At 45.6% G+C, this 19,316-nt stretch overlaps 1 protein-coding gene across 3 annotated transcripts in view; it reads left to right on the top strand.

Annotated features, from left to right (window-relative positions):
- Positions 1-2,137: 2,137 nt before the first annotated feature.
- Anxa5 (annexin A5) overlaps positions 2,138-19,316 on the top strand; it is a 30,803-nt gene continuing 13,624 nt past the window's right edge. Inside the window, exons 1-4 of one of the 3 annotated variants that reach the window (XM_063281375.1) lie at positions 2,138-2,413; positions 2,523-2,556; positions 14,723-14,807; positions 17,008-17,102. In XM_063281375.1, coding sequence (XP_063137445.1) covers positions 2,554-2,556; positions 14,723-14,807; positions 17,008-17,102 — 183 coding nt within the window. In that variant the 5' untranslated portion in view covers positions 2,138-2,413; positions 2,523-2,553. The remainder of the gene's footprint in view (positions 2,414-2,522; positions 2,557-14,722; positions 14,808-17,007; positions 17,103-19,316) is intronic. The other 2 variants (XM_006232268.5, NM_013132.2) reach the window with 2 other exon arrangements.

Below are 19,316 nucleotides of genomic sequence, written 5' to 3'. Positions count from 1 at the left end.
GCACCATGGATCAAATCCAGGGTTGTATGCATACTGGGAAAGCTCTGTACCACAGAGCTACAGTCCCATTCCTAACTTTACTTTGGATTTTAAGACAGAACCCCACTAAATTCCCCAGGGTGGCTTTGAACTCCCTCTGTAGACCAGACTGACTTTGAAGTTTTCATTTCCCTGCCTTAGATTCCTAAGTAGCTACATCAATTGGCCTACACCCTTGGGCCTGGCTAGCCCTTTAAAGACCAAAACATTCTTTCTGAAAGAGTCCTATGACATCTTGTAATTATTTATCCAAGATCCACAGTCTAGTCTCCTGTTGGGAAGTTGGTTAGCTTATTTTTTGTTTGATAAATACAAATGTTTTTAATAAAAATAGTGGAAGGGCATCTAATGTTATGAATCTCCAGTCTCGGCTTGGACAACACATTCACAGGCTGTTAGCGTGGTGGCTCCAGGCAACCTTCTGAAGGTGTTATCTGATGAGTCACTCCCAGATTGATATGTTGAAAACCCAGCTTCTGAGGTCAAAGGATTGCCTTTAAGAAGCATCAAATTATGCACATTTCGAGTTGTGGTTGAGATTAATGCTCTGATAAAGGAGGCTCCAGAGGGCCAGGGAGCATCTTGCATGGGATGCTTCAGTGAGATGAGGTTCTCTGAGGAAGCAGACCTTCACCAGACCCTGAACGTGCCGAGCCTTGATCTGGAATTTTCCAGCTTCCAGACAGCCGAGAAATACACCTCTATTGCTTGTAAGAAACGACATTACAGCGTCTCATGTGTTGTTTCGCAGCGTGCCCTCTCCTCAGCGTGCCCTCTCCTCAGCGTGTGTGTGTGCTGTATTTAGATTGGGAAGGTAGGTCATCTTATGCATGTTTCCCTAGGTGCTCAGCACATTCATTCTCATTAGGTCAGGCTTTCTTCTAGTTGGAAAATCTGAAAAGCTTTCTTTGGGAAATAGTGTCCCTCTGCCCTGTCATCGTGAGCTCTGCCCTTCTACATAGACCTCAGGTTGGTACGGGAAGTCAGCTTGCTCCTCCGGAATGAGGGCTGGGGTCCAGGTGAATAAGCTAATTGAGATAGGATGTAATAGAAACACTTGCTGGGGAAGATCAAGGGTCTGGGTCTAATAATTTATGTTCACTACTTGGCTGCAGGGCGGATCACTACTCACTGTCCGCCTCAAGGCGTAGTTTTCTACAGCACTGACACTTCTGCAGTCTTTACTCCAGAGAAAGGAGTTGAGTAGATGTGGATGAGAAAAAATATGAGTGAGAAAAAAAAATGCTCAGGACAGATTGAAGGAGATGCTAGAAAGAAAGTAGACAAGTCTGAGCAACCGAGAGATACATGGGTCTTAAAGGAACGCGGTGGGGGTGGGGTGGGGTGGGTGGTGCATAGAAGTACTTGAAGGGTCAAGTGGGAGGATCCCTTAGTGTAAGAAACAAAACAAAGCAAAAACCAAAGTAGTCTAGGAAAAACAGTTCCCTGGGAGAGGTGCTGGAATGTCTGAGGCTATGCAGAGTGGCTAGGTCCTTGGAGAAGGGATTCCACAGAACATATGAGGAGGGAAATAGGACAAGTACACTCTGGGAAAGGTGGCAGGCTTCCCCTCTTCGGCGGTGGTTTTGTCTACTCTTCCAGAAAACCATCAATCTACCTTGTCAGGGGCCCCCTTCAGCCCCCACCACCGGTTAGCTTCTTCTTGCTCAAAGACCTGACCCTGATGCTGCTTTCTAGAACATCCGCGGTGGCCTCCACTTTAATCACCCTGCACCTCGAGTCTTCCAAGTTACTGGTTGGGTTGGGAAATGAAACCCGTTTGGAAATGAGCTCAGATAAAGGGCTGCCCGTCCGCTACACGGACATCCAGAAACGAACACTAGCACAGAACACTTGGAAAACAATCTGGAAAAGATCCTCACTGCCCCATGTGCAAGAAGCTGCTGTGGACTGCAGCTGTGACAGTCCCCAACTCCCCAGGCCCACCCTAGGCTTGCCGCGCCTCCAGCACAGCGGAGATTGAGCGTGGAACAGCCGCGCCCCACGCAGGCGCAAGAGCCTGGAGACTAGGACGTGGCAGGATGTGTCCTAATAGGGGGAGTGGCGGGGGGCTGGGACTTAAGTTAGGGACGTGTTCATGGTGGGGCGTGGCCTGTTTGAGGACCTAGTCACTCAGCGAAAGTTTGGTAGCTAAGGGTGTGGCGGGTGCCGGGGACAAGGCGGGGCTTATAGTGTAGCGTCGCTGGGGGCGGGGCCCTGATGGGTGTGTGATCTTGGCAGGGGCGTGGCGTAGCGGGGCCAGGTGGGGCTCCGCTGGGCTGGCCAGGGCGTTTCCGTTGCACGGAGAGTACTGCCTGTCTCTCGGCGTGTGCATCTGTCCTGCTCTCAACCGCAGCCTGCGCCCTACCTTCTGGTGAGTGACCATAGTACCGGGAGCGACTCCTCCACCAAGGGCGCAGGACCCTTTTGGGGGCGGGAGACCAGAGCTCCAGTGACCATCTCTCTCTTTTCCCCTCTTCCAGCAGCTCCAGCCTACTCCTGACCGACAGCATCATGGTAAGCCGTGCGCCCGCCACCAGGGCCCTCTCCAAAGGCAGCAGAGTCTCTTAGTCTCCGTTTTTCCCTTCTGGGTCCTGCTCTGTGTCCTCTCCGTGACCTTTTTGGTGTCCTCCGTGTGCGCTCTCCTGTTTCCTCCCTCGCCCTGGAGTGTCCAGAAGAACCCCGATGCATGTGAATCTGGCCACCCCAAATCCAGAGTTGCCAAAATTAGATCCGGAGCAGGATCAGTTCTCTTGGTCATGTGAGAACGCCCTTTTGGCTTCCCTTGGTTTTTTTATTTTCCCGCAGTTTCCTGTGTTTGAATACTGGGTGTGCGTGGGTTATTTCCATGGTGCTTCAGGGGAGCTTTTTCCAGCTCAAGGCTCAATTTGTTTAAAAGGAACTGACTGCGCCTTTTCTTTCTTTCTTTTTTCTGCTAAAGGCACTGAACCAAAAATCTGGGTTTCCAAAGTAATGAACTCGAAAAAGGAGTTCTGAATTGAATTTGCTTCGGGACTCTTTGAAGTTTTTGTTGTTGTTATTGTTTTGAAAGATCTCCTAATATTTGTCAAGAGTGTAGCAAAGAAAAGTTTTTATTTTACTTTGCTTTCCAAGACAGGGTTCCTCTGTGTTGCCTTGGCTGGTCTCGAACTCACAGACTGCCTCTGATGAGTGCTGGAACTAAAGGCTTTCGCCATCACCGCCCACCTTATGCAGTAATTTTTCAAAGTTGGTCATGTGAATAAATTATCATACCTAAAATATTCCACCCTGAGGCAGGGTGGTTATACCTGGAATCCTTCGTCTTGGGAGGTAGGGGCAGGAGGATCAGGAGTTAATGGTTGTCTTTGGTCATCCAGGGCCTTGGCTTTAACAGACCGTTTCAACAAACAAAACAACAAAACTTTTCACCCGGGGTGAAACTAACTTCACCCATCTTGCCAATCTAACTGGCCTTGACAATCTTTTAAATAAGTGTTTCAGCCTACTCAGTGTGCCTGAAGACAGACAGACAGACACACACACACACTCACACACTTAATCTCCCTCTTCCTCTCCCTTCCCCCTCCTCCTCTCCCTCTTCCTTTCTCTCTCTCCCTCTTCCTCTTTCCTCTCCCTCTCTCCCCCTCTCTCCCTCTCCCTCTCCCTCCCTCCCTCCCCTCCCTCTCCTTCGCCTCCCCCCACTCCTTCGCCTCCCCCCACTCCTTCCCTTTCTCACCAGTTCACTAGTCAGGTTGCTTTAGTACGGTTGGATAAGATTTCATGGCTCTTCCCAAAAGTCAGTGGAGGGATTAAGATGATTTGGTAACGACACTATCAAGTTTATACAGTGCACAGTGTTGCCATTCTTCTGCATTTGCACATAAGAAGTTATATTACCTCAAGAGGACCTCGGATTTAGGTTCTTCCACAATAAAGTGCATGTTTTGTAGGGTTAGCTTGATTCCTCTGAGGAGTTCCTCTTCATGCGTTGGTGTGGTGATAGACATGGCGATTAGTAAGCCTCACAGAACAGTCCCCTCCATCTCTGCCCATTTGGCTTACTCTCAGATATCTTGTAAATGTCCCAGGGATGTCTCCAGTGTTTCGGTTTTGACAAGGTCCCGATGTGCAGCCCAGGCTGGTTTGGAAGAGCGGGCTTCCTCTTTCTCTGAGGTGCCCTTGCCTCAGCCTCCCAAGTGCGGAGATGACAAACCTTGCCGTCTCGATCAATTGTTTTCCATTATCCCTGCTCTTTATTCATGATCCTATTGGAAACACTAGCATGCTGGGCTTTTCTGCACCGTTGTCTGTGGAAAGCACAAAAGCAAACCATTTCCTTTAAACACCTCAGACTAGGATAGCGTTTTGTTTCTTGCATTTGGTGATGCAGAATGCCCATCCACATTTTATAAGTGCCATCCCTCCCTCTCCCTAGTGGTTTTGGGGACCTGGTCTCAAAGAGCTCAGCCTGGCCTTGAACTCAATATGTAGCTGAGGATGACTTTGAATGTTGATCCTCCTGCCTCGACCTTCCAAGTGCTGGGATTACAGGTGTGCACCCCCAAGCCTGGCTATAAGTGCATTTTGCTGTCTAACGCCTCCTTTGCCTTCTGGTGTCATCTAGGAAAACTGGAGCTTCATGTCAGCCTCACAGAGGCTCTTTTGTTGGACTTTTGTTGACCCAAGGGGATGGGAACCAGAGACTTACATCCCATGACATCTGGAGATTAATGGTATCAGATTTCTGTCTCAGAGGCGTGTGCTTCAGCAATTAAGAAAGTATTGTTTAAATATTAATGTCTCTTGTTTATTGAAATAGTTTCCACTACAGCAACTCTTCACATTTAAGAAGTTTGATTATGTATCTATAGTAATAATCTACTCTTACTTATGCTGGGACTGCACCATTTGAACAAGCACGAAACTACAGAGGCAGGGGTTTAGGCAGAACATGAGTATGACCATCTTGCTAAGAATTTAACTAGAAAGAATTGGTTGAGCCAGGCAGTGGCACACTCCTCTAATCCCAGCCTCAGGAGGCAGAGGCAGGTGGATCTCTGTGAATGTGAGGCCTGCCTGGTCTACAGAGCAAGCTCCAGGATAGCCAGGGCCACACCACAGAGAAACCATGTCTTGAAAAAACAAAAGACCTAGGTCAGTCTCATGCACGCTCTATGCTCTTTGGGTGTTTCAGTCTCTGTGCACCCACATGGGCCCACGTGAGCTGATTCTGTGGGCTTTCTTGTAGTGTCCCTGACCCCTCCTGTACCTACAATCTTTCCTCCCCTTCTTCTACAGAATTCCCCAAGTTCTACCTAATGTTTGGTAGTGGGTCTCTGTATTAGTTGCTGGGTGAAGTCTCTCAGAGGACAGTTATGCTAGTCTCCTGTCTGCAAGTATAGCAGAATATCATTAATAGTGTCGGGGTGGCCTCCCTCTCATGGCATAGGTTTCAAGCTAGGCCAGTTATTGGTTGGCCATTTCCTCAAATTTTCTGCTCTGTCTTTTACCCCTGCACACCTTGTGGGCAGGGCAAATGGTACATTGAAGGTTTTGTGGCTGGCTGGGTGTTCCAGTCCCCCCATTGGAAGTCTTGCCTGGTTACAGGAGATGGCTGGTTCGGGCTCCATATCCCCCATTGCTAGGAGTCTTAGCTAGGGTCACCCTCATAGATTTCTGGAAGTTTTGTCTGTCCTAAGTTTCTAGCTTGTCTCAGAGATTCCCTAACCCCACCACTAAGCCATCTGCACATATATAAGAGCTGTGTGGTTTGGTCTTCATGTGGGACTCCTAACAATAGGATCAGGGGCTGTCTCTGATTCGTATAGCCTGCCTTTGGGGCCCTTTTCCCTTACTGGCCTAGCAGTAGGGCAAGGTACCTCATCTTACAGCAACTTGATATGCTGAGGCTGGTTGGTAACCATGGGAGGCTGTCCTTTTCTGAAGGGAAAGGGAGGAGGAGCAGGTGAGCAGGGGGAAGAAGAGGGAAGGGAATCTGTGGTTAGGATGTTAAATAAATAAATAACAAGAAAAGAAAAATATACGACAAAAGCAAAAAAAAAAGTAGATACCTTGGATTCTCGTGTGTGTGTGTGTGTGTGTGTGTGTGTGTGTGTGTGTGTGTTTCCGAAGCCCACTGGGCCTGGTTGGTTCACCAGTGTATTTACTGACCTGACCTGGATCCAGTCAGAGTAGGGAAAACACCATGGCAAAGGATCATACTGAGAGCCCTGTGACTTCATATTACCATGTTCGCCAAATACGCAGAACCGTAAGATTCTATAGATCCACACTGTGAGATCCGATCTTATTTTCAGTCCTAATCCTGGTCCCTTAGCATCAACGGATTGGGTGTTTGAAATTATTTTAATGATAGCTTTCTCAGTCTTTGTCAAAGGAAACACAGAGGTTAATTTTATTTTCTATGATGTCTAAGAAAAGTTTAAATTATAATTTAAACGTATACATACCTATAAACAGTGGGCAGTAGCTATTTTTCAATGTATGCTTGAAAATATTAATTTGAATGAATTATATGATTTTAAACCATAATGCCCCTGCTATTGTAGCATAAGAATGCTGCTATGTGAGTATCAGATTACTATGATTATTGGGTTAGTACATTTTCTATCATGGTAAATTTGAATGCAAACTAATTCAACTTACTTATTAAGTATTAACATAGCTGTTAAAGATGCCTATATTATCTCTATATAGTGAAATATGCATGAGTCATTTTATATTTTTCTTTCTATATCCAACTTCTTACATAAATGTAATTTTTTCTTTACATCTTAGTAATGTTTCTTCAGTTAGACTTACTCTATTTTGGGTTAGATTTTAAAATTGGGTTCTTAAGCTTTTTTTAAAAAATTCCTTAGGTGTTATGCTATTACCGTAGGGTTCCTATTGCTGTGATGAAACACCACGACCAAAAGCATCCTGGGGTGGGGTATTTCACCAACATTTCCATTTCATAGTTGATCATCCGAAGCAGTGAGGGCAGGAACTCCCGCAGGGCAGGAACCTGAAGGCAGGAGCTGATATATAGGTCATAGAGGACTACTGAGTACTGACTTCCTCGTTCCCCATGGCTTACTCACTGTACTGGCTGGCTTTGTGTGTCAACTTGACACAAGCTGGAGCTATCACAGAGAAAGGAGCCTCAGTTGAGGAAATGCCCTCATGAGACCAAGCTGTAAGGCATTTTCTCAATTAGTGATCAATAGGGGAGAGCCCAACCAATTGTGGGTGGTGCCATCCCCGGGCTGATAGTCATGGGTTCTATAAGAAAGCGAGCTGAGCAAGCCAGGGGAAGCAAGCCAGTAAGTAGCAGCCCTCCATGACCTCTGCCTTAGCTCCTGCCTCCAAGTTCCTGCTCTGTGTGAATTCCAGACCTGACTTCCTTTGGTGATTAACAGCAATGTGGAAGTGTAAGCTGAATAAACCCTTTCCTCCCCAACTTGCTTTTTGGTCATGATGTTTTGTGCAGGAATAGAAACCCTGACTAAGAGGACACTCACCATGTGAAATCTCTTTGACCACTCACGACCACCTTCTCAAGGATGACCTCACCCACAATGGTCTGGACCCTATCCATCAATCTCTAAGAAAATGCCTTAGAGACAGATTATGGAGGCAGTTTCTCAATTGAGGTTCCCTCCTTTCAGATAACTCTAGCATGTGTCAAGTTGACATGCGACTAGCCAACACGACTGACCCCTTGTCAACCTGACACACAAACACATCTCTGTTAAGTCACATTTTATTTCTTGTTCCTCCCCAAGCTCACACATAATTATCAACATTATAAGAATTCCAGATTTTAAGGGTTGCATGGTCTTTAAAAATACGAATAAAATTCATTCTTTTTAAAAATACTCAGGCTCTACAAAAAGCCAAAGTCTGTAAAACTGTAAAATCTCTAAAAGTTCAAATTCTTTCAATTGTGGGACCCTGTAAAAATAAAAAAACCAAGTTAAGTACTTTGTTACTTCAAGAAAGAAGAAGAACCAGGGCATAACCAAAATCAAAGCAAAACCAAACTCCAGAAGTATAAATAACTCAGTGTCCAATGTTTGGGATCCACTCAGGATGGTCTAGGCTCTTCCATAGGGCTTGGGTCGCTTCTCCAGCTCTGCCTTCTGCAGCACGAACACCTTGTCTTCCAGGCTCTCGCTGCCTCCACTCTCCTGCTGCTGCTGTTCTTGACGGTCTTCCCACGGTAGTGCCATCTCCAAAAATGTTGGGGTCTTCTGATGCTACTGGGCTATACTTCACCAGTGGCCTTTCCTGAGCCCCCTTAGGACTCCAGCCCTGGCACAGTGTTCTCTTCTTGACCCTTCTTGAGCCCTTCATGACCTCTTCTTGCTTTTAACTTCAGTACCACTTGGGTGATTTCCGTGACCAAGTTTGGCTGTCAGCATGAGATACAACTTCGGCCACTTCTGGAGCACAGCCTCTGTGTTCTAACCCTGAAAACACACTTCCCAGAAGACCTGACCGTAGTGATGCTGGTCTCTTCTTAATCATAGCTGAGTGAGTCTTTAGCTTCAGTTGATCAGAACCACAGATTCTTAATTCAAATGGCCTGGTAGAGTTTTTGCTTCCCTCTGGCCTTCATTGTCTGCATGGCATTCAACAGCCTTTTCTCTCAGGCTCCCTCAGAAGAGTTCATCAAGCTTTGCACACATATGTTATGATATATATATATATATATATATATATATATATATATATATATATATATATATATAAAATGTATATGACAACACTGTCTTCAGACACACCAGAAGAGGGCATCGGATCCCATTACAGACGGTTGTGAGCCACCATGTGGTTGCTGAGACTTGAACTCAGGACCTCTGCAAAAGCAGCCAATGCTCTTAACTGCTGATCATCTCTCCAGCCTCAATATCTTTTTTTTTCGTAGCCCAAAGTTCTTCGATAATCCTCCCCTCAAAACAACATGGTGGAGTCTGTCACAGCAATACCCCACCATCCTGGTACCACCCTGTCCTAGTCAGGGTCACTGTGGCTGTGATGAAACACCATTGCCAAAAGGAGGTTGGAAGGAAAGGGTTTATCCCACTCACAGCTCCACAGAGCAGCACTGTTGGTTTTTCTTTTTTTTTTCTTTTTTTTTTTTTTTTTTTTTTCGGAGCTGGGGACCAAACCCAGGGCCTTGCGCTTCCTAGGTAAGCGCTCTACCACTGAGCTAAATCCCCAGCCCCGGTTTTTCATTTCACTGTCTAGCCACAGCCAAATTAATAGGTATTCCAATTACCTTAATACTTAAAAGTTCATGGGCTCTTTGGTTTGGAAAAAAAGTTGTCTGTATTTCATAGACAAATGAACCATTTCATCAATTTTAATTCGGTTTAAAGATTTCTTTTTTTCAGGTAATCAAATTTTAAGAATTTAATTTTGGGCAATCAGAATTTAATTTCATTACTTTTGCTGCTCTTTTTTTTTTTTTTTCTGGGGGGGGTGCTTTCCTAGACTGCTTCTCTGTGTAGCCTTGGCTGTCCTGAAACTCACTCTGTAGACCAGGCTGGCTTCAACATCACAAAGATCCACTTGCTTCTGCCTTCCAAGTTCTGGGATAAAGACACATATTACTACCACCCAGCTGTTTTTGGCTGTTCTTAAAGAGTTAATATATCCACTACAGTAGGAATGTCGTGGAGACAAAAATTGGGCTGTTTAAATGTCCAGGAGAAACTTCGAGAGTATCAGTTACCTCTGTGATACATATTTAAACTGTTTAAGAGTTGGTTGGAAAATGTGGGGGTTGGTTTAGAATTGTGGGCTCATAACAATAATTTACCAAGGCCCCTTGCAGAGCTGGCAGGCTCAGAGTAAACAAGTACATTTTCTCTGAGTTCATTACAGAGGAATCTGTGGACGCTGACTTCCACCTCAGGTTGGTTATCTCTGTTGCTCACTGCGGGTTCCTGGGTCAAGGTTACCCATGGCCTCTGCTGCCCTGGCTCAGTGTGGTACAGATTCCCCATCCCTCTGACTCTGGCTTCCTTTGGCTGCTTTGCAAGACACTGAACCCCTCATTGGCATCTGCAAGGCCTGGTTTCCGTGTCGCTCACCCGAGCTCCTTGGAAGACCTCTTCTGGTGCTTAAGTGACCTAGAGATGTGCGGATTGTGACTTTCTTCTTATAGTGACTTCAGAGTTCAAAACCGTAAACACATTTCTAATCATAGATCCATTTCTGAAATACACCCTAGTTGCATAACTGTCTACAATTCTACAATTGCACAAACGTATTAGTTTAATTAGAGTTAGTGCTCCTAAGGCTTTGCTTTAAATATGTTGTGGATCCATCCTTCCTTTGTTAGTAGCGAACACACAGTATGTAAGCACGTAAGCCATTGGTTGGAAGGAATGCATACTGTAGTCGGCTTCATTTCTCCGGACCCTGGTTTCTGTTGTCTTTACTTCCCATTTGTGTGTGCATGCTGGCCGTTTGGATATTTGCTTTCCTGCTCCACCCTGGGTCTTGTGAGACTGGAAAGTATAATGGATGCTGTGACTAGGAGTTGTTGCTAGAATGGATACTTTGCCAAACCCTTCAAATCATTATCTAGTACTTGTGATACATTTTGGAGCTATGTGTTTCTCTTATCTGAGGTGGCTTTGTTGGCACCATTTCTCAGGATAAAGGAGGGGAGGCATCTTACGTAAGTAGCCATAGTGGGAACAGATGCAAATGCTTAGGGCATGGCTAAGAATTTGGCACAACCGAACTGTAGGTAGCACTGCCAGAGTGCCCATGGTAAGAGAGGTGAAAGGAGTCAGACCCCAGTAACAGGAATTGTTCTCTTGGTGGTGGAGAGCCCTTCTTGGGCCATTAAAGGTGAGTAAGCCTGGACCAGATTTGTGTTTAAGGCAGAGTGTTCTGTCGCTAGCATGGTGACTGCATTCCTGGTGTTTGTAGAAGACAGATACCCTTATTGGAGTTGGAAGGGAAACTGGATCACTTGGGACCATGTTCCAGTAAAACTTGCCGCCCTCACCCACCACTGAAGAATTAAGACAGGCAGTGGTGAGGACTTTATTTGTATTATTTTATATTTTTTAGACAAGACCTCACTCAGGCACAGGCTTGCCCTGAGCTCACAACAATCCTCCTGTTTCAGCCTACAGAGTCCTAAGAATACAGGGATTAGTCACCAAGCAGGTCACAGTTGGTCCTAGATTGGAGGGACCTATGGGAGAAGGAGACCACTTCGATATGTGACCAAGGAGGTGGCTGGTGAGGGCTAGGTGCAGGTCAGGATGGCTGGCTGGCTTACTGAGTTTAGGTTTGGACAGAGAAGACAGAACTGGATTTAATGAATTTGAGTTCCTATCAAATTTTAAGGTTTTTAGCGCCTACATTTTAGCATTGTGAGCTCCTTGTGACTCCAGTTCCAGGGGACCAAATGTCTAACTGTGGCCTCTGGGTTCCCATACTCTGGTGCACATAGGCACACACACACACACACACACACACACACACACACACACACACACACACACACACCCGGTTGTTTCTGATCATCTTGCACATGAATTGGTTGGCTGTTGCTGCTTTCCAAGTGGTGTTCACAGAATGTCCCTCAGGACAGTTAGGTGAGGCAGCAGCAGGCTTCCTGCTACCTTGAGAACTCATAGGGGGCTGAAGCTCTTGCACACCTCAGCAACAAGGAGACACTTCCCTTACTGCCAGCAGCTTCTGAGGGCACACGTGTTTGTTTCATTTTACTGATGTTTGCCAGTAGAAGACATTCCACGCTGTCAGGGAAGGTTAAAATCAAAACACACAACAGCAAAGACATACACACCAAAGCCTGGCACTGGGGGACAGAACTCAGGGCCTCCTGCACACTAGGCAAATGCTCTGCTGCTGAGCCTCTTTCTCCATTGGTTTTGAGACCTGGTCTCACTGGCTGTCCTTGAGGTCACTCTGTTGCCTTGAACTTTCGCTCCTCGGGTCTCAGATTCCTGAGTAGCTGCCATTATAGGCAGGCCCCAAAAGCCCGACCAACAGAATTTTAGTCACTGTCTTAGGGTTTCTATTGCTGTGATGAAAGACCGTGACCAAAAAGCAAGTTGGGGAGAAAAGGGTTTATTTAGCTTATACTTTCATATTGATGTTCATTATTGAAGAAAGTCAGGACAGGGACACAAGCTGGTCAGCATCCTGGAGGCAGGAGCTGATGCAGAGGCCATGGAGGAGTGCTGCTCACTGGCCTGCTTCTGATGGCTTGCTCAGCCTGCTTTCTTGTAGAACTCTGGACACCAGCCCAGGGATGGTACCACGTGGCATAAGCTAGGCGCTCCCCTATTGATCATTAATTGAGAAAATACTTTACCCCTGGATCTTTCAGGGGCATTTTCTCAACGGAGGCTCTTTCCTCTCTGATTACTCTAGTTTGGACAGGGTCAGAGAAGGATTAGGGTCAGGGCGGAGATCACATGTTTAACCAGATGTGTTGTAACCCTGTGTTTATTTTATTTTGTAATTCACAATGGCATCAGGTTCACTTTGCTAATTTTGATCATCCAATTTCTTTTCCTTTTCTTCCATCCATCCATCTGTCCTCTGTCTGTCTGTCTGTCCGTCCATCCATCCATCCATCCATCCATCCATCCATCCATCCATCCATCCATCTTTATTTCTTTGCTTCTCTTTCTTTCTTTGCTTGTTTCCTTCTTTTTCTTTTGTTATTGTTTTGTTTTCAAGACAGGGTTTCTCTGGCTGTCCTAGAACAACTCACTCTGTAAACCAGGCTGGCCTCGGACTCGCAGAGATCTGCCTGCCTTTGCCTCACCTTAATTCAGTGACGAGGATGTCTTGTTCCTCATCAGTTGGTTGCTTTATCACAAGGAACAAAGTGGGTCTTTAGTTTCTTTATCCAATCAGACCTTCCTATTTTACTAGGGTGTGAGGGGTGTAGAACTCTGTTTTCCTGTCTCCCTACCTTTCCAGGCAACATAATTATTATGATAAAGACTGGATGAGAGTTCAGAAGTGAATGATATGTTGTGAATAGGTGTTGTGTATGTGAGTATCATAACTTTTTGCTGTGGGGCATTGTTGGTGAGAGATGAAGTTACATGAGGCTAAGCTGAGGCTGCATGAGGGACCAGAGCCTGCTGTGGATGAAGCTTCTCTATTTTGGTAGACTGTGGGGATTTCAGGAAATGGGGCCTCCCAATGAGTCATTCAGAATCAGATTGCATTTTGTGTGAGTAGCAAGGACCAGGCAGAGCCCTAACTAGGGTTCCCTCCACATTACTCATACGTATGACTCACGTCTGATTTGCTAATGCTGCCACGTGGGCTTGCTAGCCCTGTACGGAATATAGCAAAACTGTGTCATGCTCTCTAGAAAGTTGTTAGGTGTGTGGCTGGAAGTTATTTCTTCTAGCTAGTAGTGAAATCTTTAAGGCTGTCTTCCTTCCTCACACCTGTCAAGCAGTATCCTTCAGTCCCTAGGATCAGATGTTTTGAGACAATGACTTCTACTTTATGTTCAATCTTGCCCATGATTAGCTCTGTCTGCAGTTTCTTCATAACTTACAGATCAGGTCAATATTTCCTTTAAAAGTGCATTTGCAGGGGTTGGGGATTTAGCTCAGTGGTAGAGCGCTTGCCTAGGAAGCGCAAGGCCCTGGGTTCGGTCCCCAGCTCCGAAAAAAAGAACCAAAAAAAAAAAGTGCATTTGCAAACCGTTGTTTGTGAGATGGGACTTCCTCGAGGTGAACTATCTCACTGCCTTGCGGAATACTTTGTCTACCACAGGGATATATCTGCCACACCCGCCTGTTCCCATCTCTGGGCAGCCCTTTGTTCTGTCCCCTCCCCTCCTCTCTCCCGGGTGCAGGATAGTTTTATGTCAACTTGCTACAAGCTAAAGTCATCTGAGAGGAGGGAACCCAGTTCAGAAAATGCCTCCATAAGATGGATTGTTTGTGTGTGTGCCTGTGTGTATGTGTGCGTGTGCGTGTGTGCCTGTGTGTGGCTGTGTATGTGTGTATGTGTGTGTGTGTGTGTGTGTGTGTGTGTGTGTGTGTGTGTGTTCATATGTGTGGTCCTGATCAATGTGTGCACCTGCCTGCTCTGCTGCCCTCGGTTACTTATGTGCCTGCCTCTTTACTGCTGTAGGAATCACGGGAGCTTAGTAGGACTTCCTATGCTAATATGAAACAGGGAGCCTTATAAAGCAAAGAGAATCTTTCATGGTCCCTGTCTGGCACACACATTGCCAAATATTTTCAGAAATTGCTGAATCAAGACTACTAGGTCTACAGGAGCTGGACTCAGTATGGAGGCCACATGAGCTGAGTTTTCAACTGGGTGCTTGGGTGGGGCTTCACATTTTACTACAAGCTCCATGTGCTTCAAGATTGACTGGGAGAGACTTAGCCAACAACCTCAGGCATGTCAGGTTTGGTTGGGTGGGTTTGCGGTGAGGAAGAGGAGGGAGCTGCCCCCGATGACGTTACTGTCAGGAGGTCTTGGTGTCTTCTCTCCGTGGCTGGCCTTGCTTCCCTGATCAGTGTGTCCCAGTGCCTTATCAGTTGGCAAGTTTACTTAGAGACCAAGCACAGCATTGAGCAGGGTCAGATTGGATTGTCGAGTTACCAGCCTTTTGATATCGGTCACAGTGTGAATAACACTGTCCTTCCTTTCCCAGGCTCTCAGAGGCACCGTGACTGACTTCTCTGGATTCGACGGCAGGGCTGATGCCGAAGTTCTTCGGAAGGCCATGAAAGGCTTGGGTAACTTAAACCTTTTAATTCTACAAATAGTGGGATGAGCGGCAGGGACAAATACATTTAGATAACAAAGTAATATCCTAGACCACCCTGAAGATTTATTCTCTAGAATTGGGTTTGCAAGTATCACCAGCCCTGTGCTATGGGGGTCACCGGTCCGGCCTGCATACAGTGCGAGGCAAGCTGCTAGCTCAGTAGCCCAGCCCATCCAATGTCTGCGTCTGCATAGGAAGCTCTTACAGACCCCCCATGCACACACACACACACACACACACACACACACACACACATACACACACACATCTTTCTAACCAGTTGCCAGCCTCTTAAGGGTTCTCCTGTGCAACTGACTTGTCTACTCTCCGACCCCTACACCTGAGCCTTGAAGGGGGATTGCCTGTGGCATCCCCAGGCCCCCTTTTAACAGCCTGATCTCACATTACTATTTGATATCCCTGATCCAGTCAGGCCTGGGTGTCTGCTATGCATGCACGCCCTGTATTTTTTCTGTTCTTATTCTAAGCCCGTCCTCTCTATATGGCTATCTTTCAAGACACTGTTGGGTGTCTCCTTCCCCCAAACTCCTTTCTACTCTAGTTAGCCAGGAGATCTTCCTTTGACCACGTAACACTTGGACCTTCCCTAAGGCACTTGCTAGTCTGTTCTAACTCAGAGTTAATTGTAGATTTTTGTTTTCCATGCTAAATCATCCATAACTTGAAGCCAGGGACGATGTTTTTCTTTTCTTAATCTCCTGTAATACCCAGCATGCTATGCTTTGTGAATAGCCATTATTGGGGTCACTATGTGACATGAAAGGCAGGCATGCCAAGGTTTTAAAACTACAGGCATGTTTGTCTACTTACTTTAAGTCCAATTGAGAATAGAAGATATATATATATATATATAACATATAACTTTGTAATATATATTGTACAAAGTATTACATATATATGTTTTACATATATAGGCTATATATGTTTTACAGGTAATTATGTTTTCACATGTGTATTTTCATATATGTATGAAATATGATAGTTTATATATTCTTTTTTTTCTCCATCTTTATTAAATTGGGTATTTCTTATTTACATTTCAATTGTTATTCCCTTTCCTGGTTTCCAGACCAACATCCCCCTAACCTCTCCCCCTTCCCTTCTATCTGGGTGTTCCCCCCCATCCTCCCCTCATTTCTGCCCTCCCCTCAATAGTCCTGTTCACTGGGGGTTCAGTCTTAGCAGGACCCAGGGCTTCCCCTTCCACTGGTGCTCTTACTAGGATATTCATTGCTACCTATGAGGTCAGAGTCCAGGGTCAGTCCATGTATAGTCTTTAGGTAGTGGCTTAGTCCCTGGAAGCTCTGGTTGCTTGGCATTGTTGTTCATATGGGGTCTCGAGTCCCTTCAAGCTCTTTCAGTCCTTCCTCTAATTCCCCCAACTGGGGTCCCATTCTCAGTTCAGTGGTTTGCTGCTGGCATTCGCCTCTGTATTTGCTGTATTCTGGCTGTGTCTCTCAGGAGAGATCTACATCCAGTTCCTGTCAGCCTGCACTTCTTTGCTTCATCCATCTTATCTAGTTTGGTGGCTGTATATGTATGGGCCACATGTGGGGCAGGCTCTGAATGGGTGTTCCTTCTGCCTCTGTTCTAAACTTTGCCTCCCTATCCCCTCCCAAGAGTATTCTTGTTCCCCTTTTAAAGAAGGAGTGAAGCATTCACATTTTGGTCATCCTTCTTGAGTTTCATGTGTTCTGTGCATCTAGGGTAATTCAAGCATTTGGGCTAATATCCACTTATCAATCAGTGCATACCATGTGTATTTTTCTGTGATTGGGTTACATCACTCAGGATGATATTTTCCAGTTCCATCCATTTGCCTATGAATTTCATAAAGTCATTGTTTTTGATAGCTGAGTAATATTCCATTGTGTAGATGTACCACATTTTCTGTATCCATTCCTCTGTTGAAGGGCATCTGAGTTCTTTCCAGCTTCTGGTTATTATAAATAAGGCTGCTATGAACATAGTGGAGCGTGTGTCTAGTTTATATATTCTTACCTTTACATTTCATTTTGTGTAAGCTGTGCTATATGTTTTCATAGAGGGTATTTAGAGCACAGAGTAAACGTCTGGGATAATTAGTAAGGTTGTTTAGAAAATGTGTGGGTGGGAGGCAAGCTTTCACTGTTAGCCATCAATTTCAGGCACCGACGAGGACAGCATCCTGAACCTGTTGACAGCCCGGAGCAACGCTCAGCGCCAGCAGATTGCTGAGGAGTTTAAGACTCTGTTTGGCAGGGTAAGGCATCAGCTCGTCTGAGGCGGGAGCGAGTCCAGCTGTGAGTTCTGAAAGAGTTTGAGAAATAAAGCAGCCCCCTGGTATGTGTAGGGAAGATTTCAGGATCCTTCCACTCTGCCTCGAGGACACTGTACTCCTCACATGTCCTCCAGAATAACACAGTGCCCTCATTCGACTTGCTCAGCTCCCTCCGGCCACTGTAAACCACCCCTGGACGATTGATTGACAGTCAGTGATGGCAGTAGAGTACAGGCAGTGTACCAAAAATGTCATTGAGAAGATAACCAAAAGCTCAGCCTCACACGATTGCTTTTCCTTGCTTGATGCTTTTGGGAGTGTGTGTGTCAATGTGTCCGTGGTCCCATGTTGGTAACTGCCCCTGTCTTTCCTCTCTGTTTTCGTTACCTATCTTTTAGGTCTATGCCTGTATTGCTGTCTAGGTGATTTTATTTCTTCCGTGATTAATAGTTCATAGTAAAGAGAGAAATCTTACTGACAGCATGTGTGACACACCGTAGTGTAGTCTTGTTATTCTGACAGTTTACATTGTTATTTTACTGAGAAACAAATGGAGCTCAAGACCAGAGAGTGTCCTCTAGTGTTGCCGGGGACAAACCCCAGGAGCAGGTGCTCTCCACAGAGCTGCAGTGCAGCCCATTGAGAGAAGATGTCTAACCCAGTCCTGCTGCCTGCTGCTGGAGATCACTGTTCCTTTCCATAAATAATGGTGCACATTACCACATGAACGGTGCCTTTTCACCAGTCAGAAGCATAACAGTGATCAGCAACTCTATACTGGAATGTTAATATTATATATTAGAATTGGAGAGTAAAAGAGAGGCGATGGTTTAAATATTATAGGCTAAATCTTACTCTTAAAAATATATTTGTGAGTTTTTTTTTTTTTTTTTGGTTCTTTTTTTCGGAGCTGGGGACCGAACCCAGGGCCTTGTGCTTCCTAGGTAAGCGCTCTACCACTGAGCTAAATCCCCAGCCCCCTATTTGTGAGTTTTGAGAAAATTTCTCTCTTTTTTACTCTTTTATTCTGGTGGTGGGGGTTTGACCCAAAGCCGGGTAAACTGTGATACAGTGGTCTGCCATTGAGGTACAACCAAGCATTTTGGGAGAGCTTTTATGAGGATACTTCTCAAGGATGCTGAAAAAATATGTATGTGGAATATATGCTTTCCATGGCCCGAGTGCTCGGCCACAGGACATTTCTAGTTAAGCCTTTTGGGTAGGTGGGCGGATGAGTGAGGCTTGGGATTTTGAGGTAGAATCTTACTGTATAAACTGAACATAGTGTTACAGGCCTGTAATTTTAGATATTTCAGAGGTTGAGATGAGACCACATGTTCAAGTCCTACCTGGAGTGAGGTTGGTGACCTGTGCTTTTAATCCCAGTATTTAAGAGGCACTTGGGTCTCTGTGAGTTTGAGGACAGCTTGATTCTCATAGTGAGTTCCAGGACAGCCAGAGTACATAATACAGAGACACAGTCTCAAAAAAAAAAAAAAAAGAATAAGAGGAGGAGAAGGGAGAAGAAAAAGGAGGAGGAGATGTAGGAGGAGGAGGAGGAGGGGAAGGGGAGAAGGAGGTAAAGGAGAAAAAGGAGGAGGAGGAGGAGAAAGAGGAAGAAGAAGAAGAGGAAGAAGAAGAAGAAGAAGAGGAAGAAGAAGAGGAAGAAGAGGAAGAAGAGGAAGAAGAGGAAGAAGAAGAGGAAGAAGAGGAAGAAGAGGAAGAAGAAGAGGAAGAAGAGGAAGAAGAAGAGGAAGAAGAGGAAGAAGAAGAGGAAGAAGAGGAAGAAGAGGAAGAGGAAGAAGAAGAGGAAGAGGAAGAGGAAGAAGAAGAGGAAGAGGAAGAAGAAGAAGAGGAGGAGGAGGAAGAGGAAGAGGAAGAAGAGGAAGAAGAAGAAGAAGAAATAAATCCTACCTGGGGTACAGAGTGAGTTTAAGATTAGTCTGGACAGTGGCCTCAAGAATGTAGGTTCTTTCCTGGCACGAGGAGGCCTTGATCCTATCACGTGTTACCAGGCTGGCCTCCTGCCTCACCCTTTCATATACTGGAATTACGGGCATCTGTTACCACACCTAATACCGTGCTTTGCAGATGTATTCCATTTTATTTTGGAGCGAGAAGTTAATACCTTGCTAGATAAATATTGGTGCTTGAGGTTTAGGGCAGATGTTAAAGGCACGCTCCTTAGGACTTTCT

Source organism: Rattus norvegicus, chromosome 2 (assembly GCF_036323735.1).
Source record: "Rattus norvegicus strain BN/NHsdMcwi chromosome 2, GRCr8, whole genome shotgun sequence".
Lineage (NCBI taxonomy): Eukaryota > Metazoa > Chordata > Mammalia > Rodentia > Muridae > Rattus > Rattus norvegicus.
The sequence above is the reverse complement of the archived record's forward strand: the minus strand, read 5'-3'. Positions and strand labels throughout refer to the sequence as shown.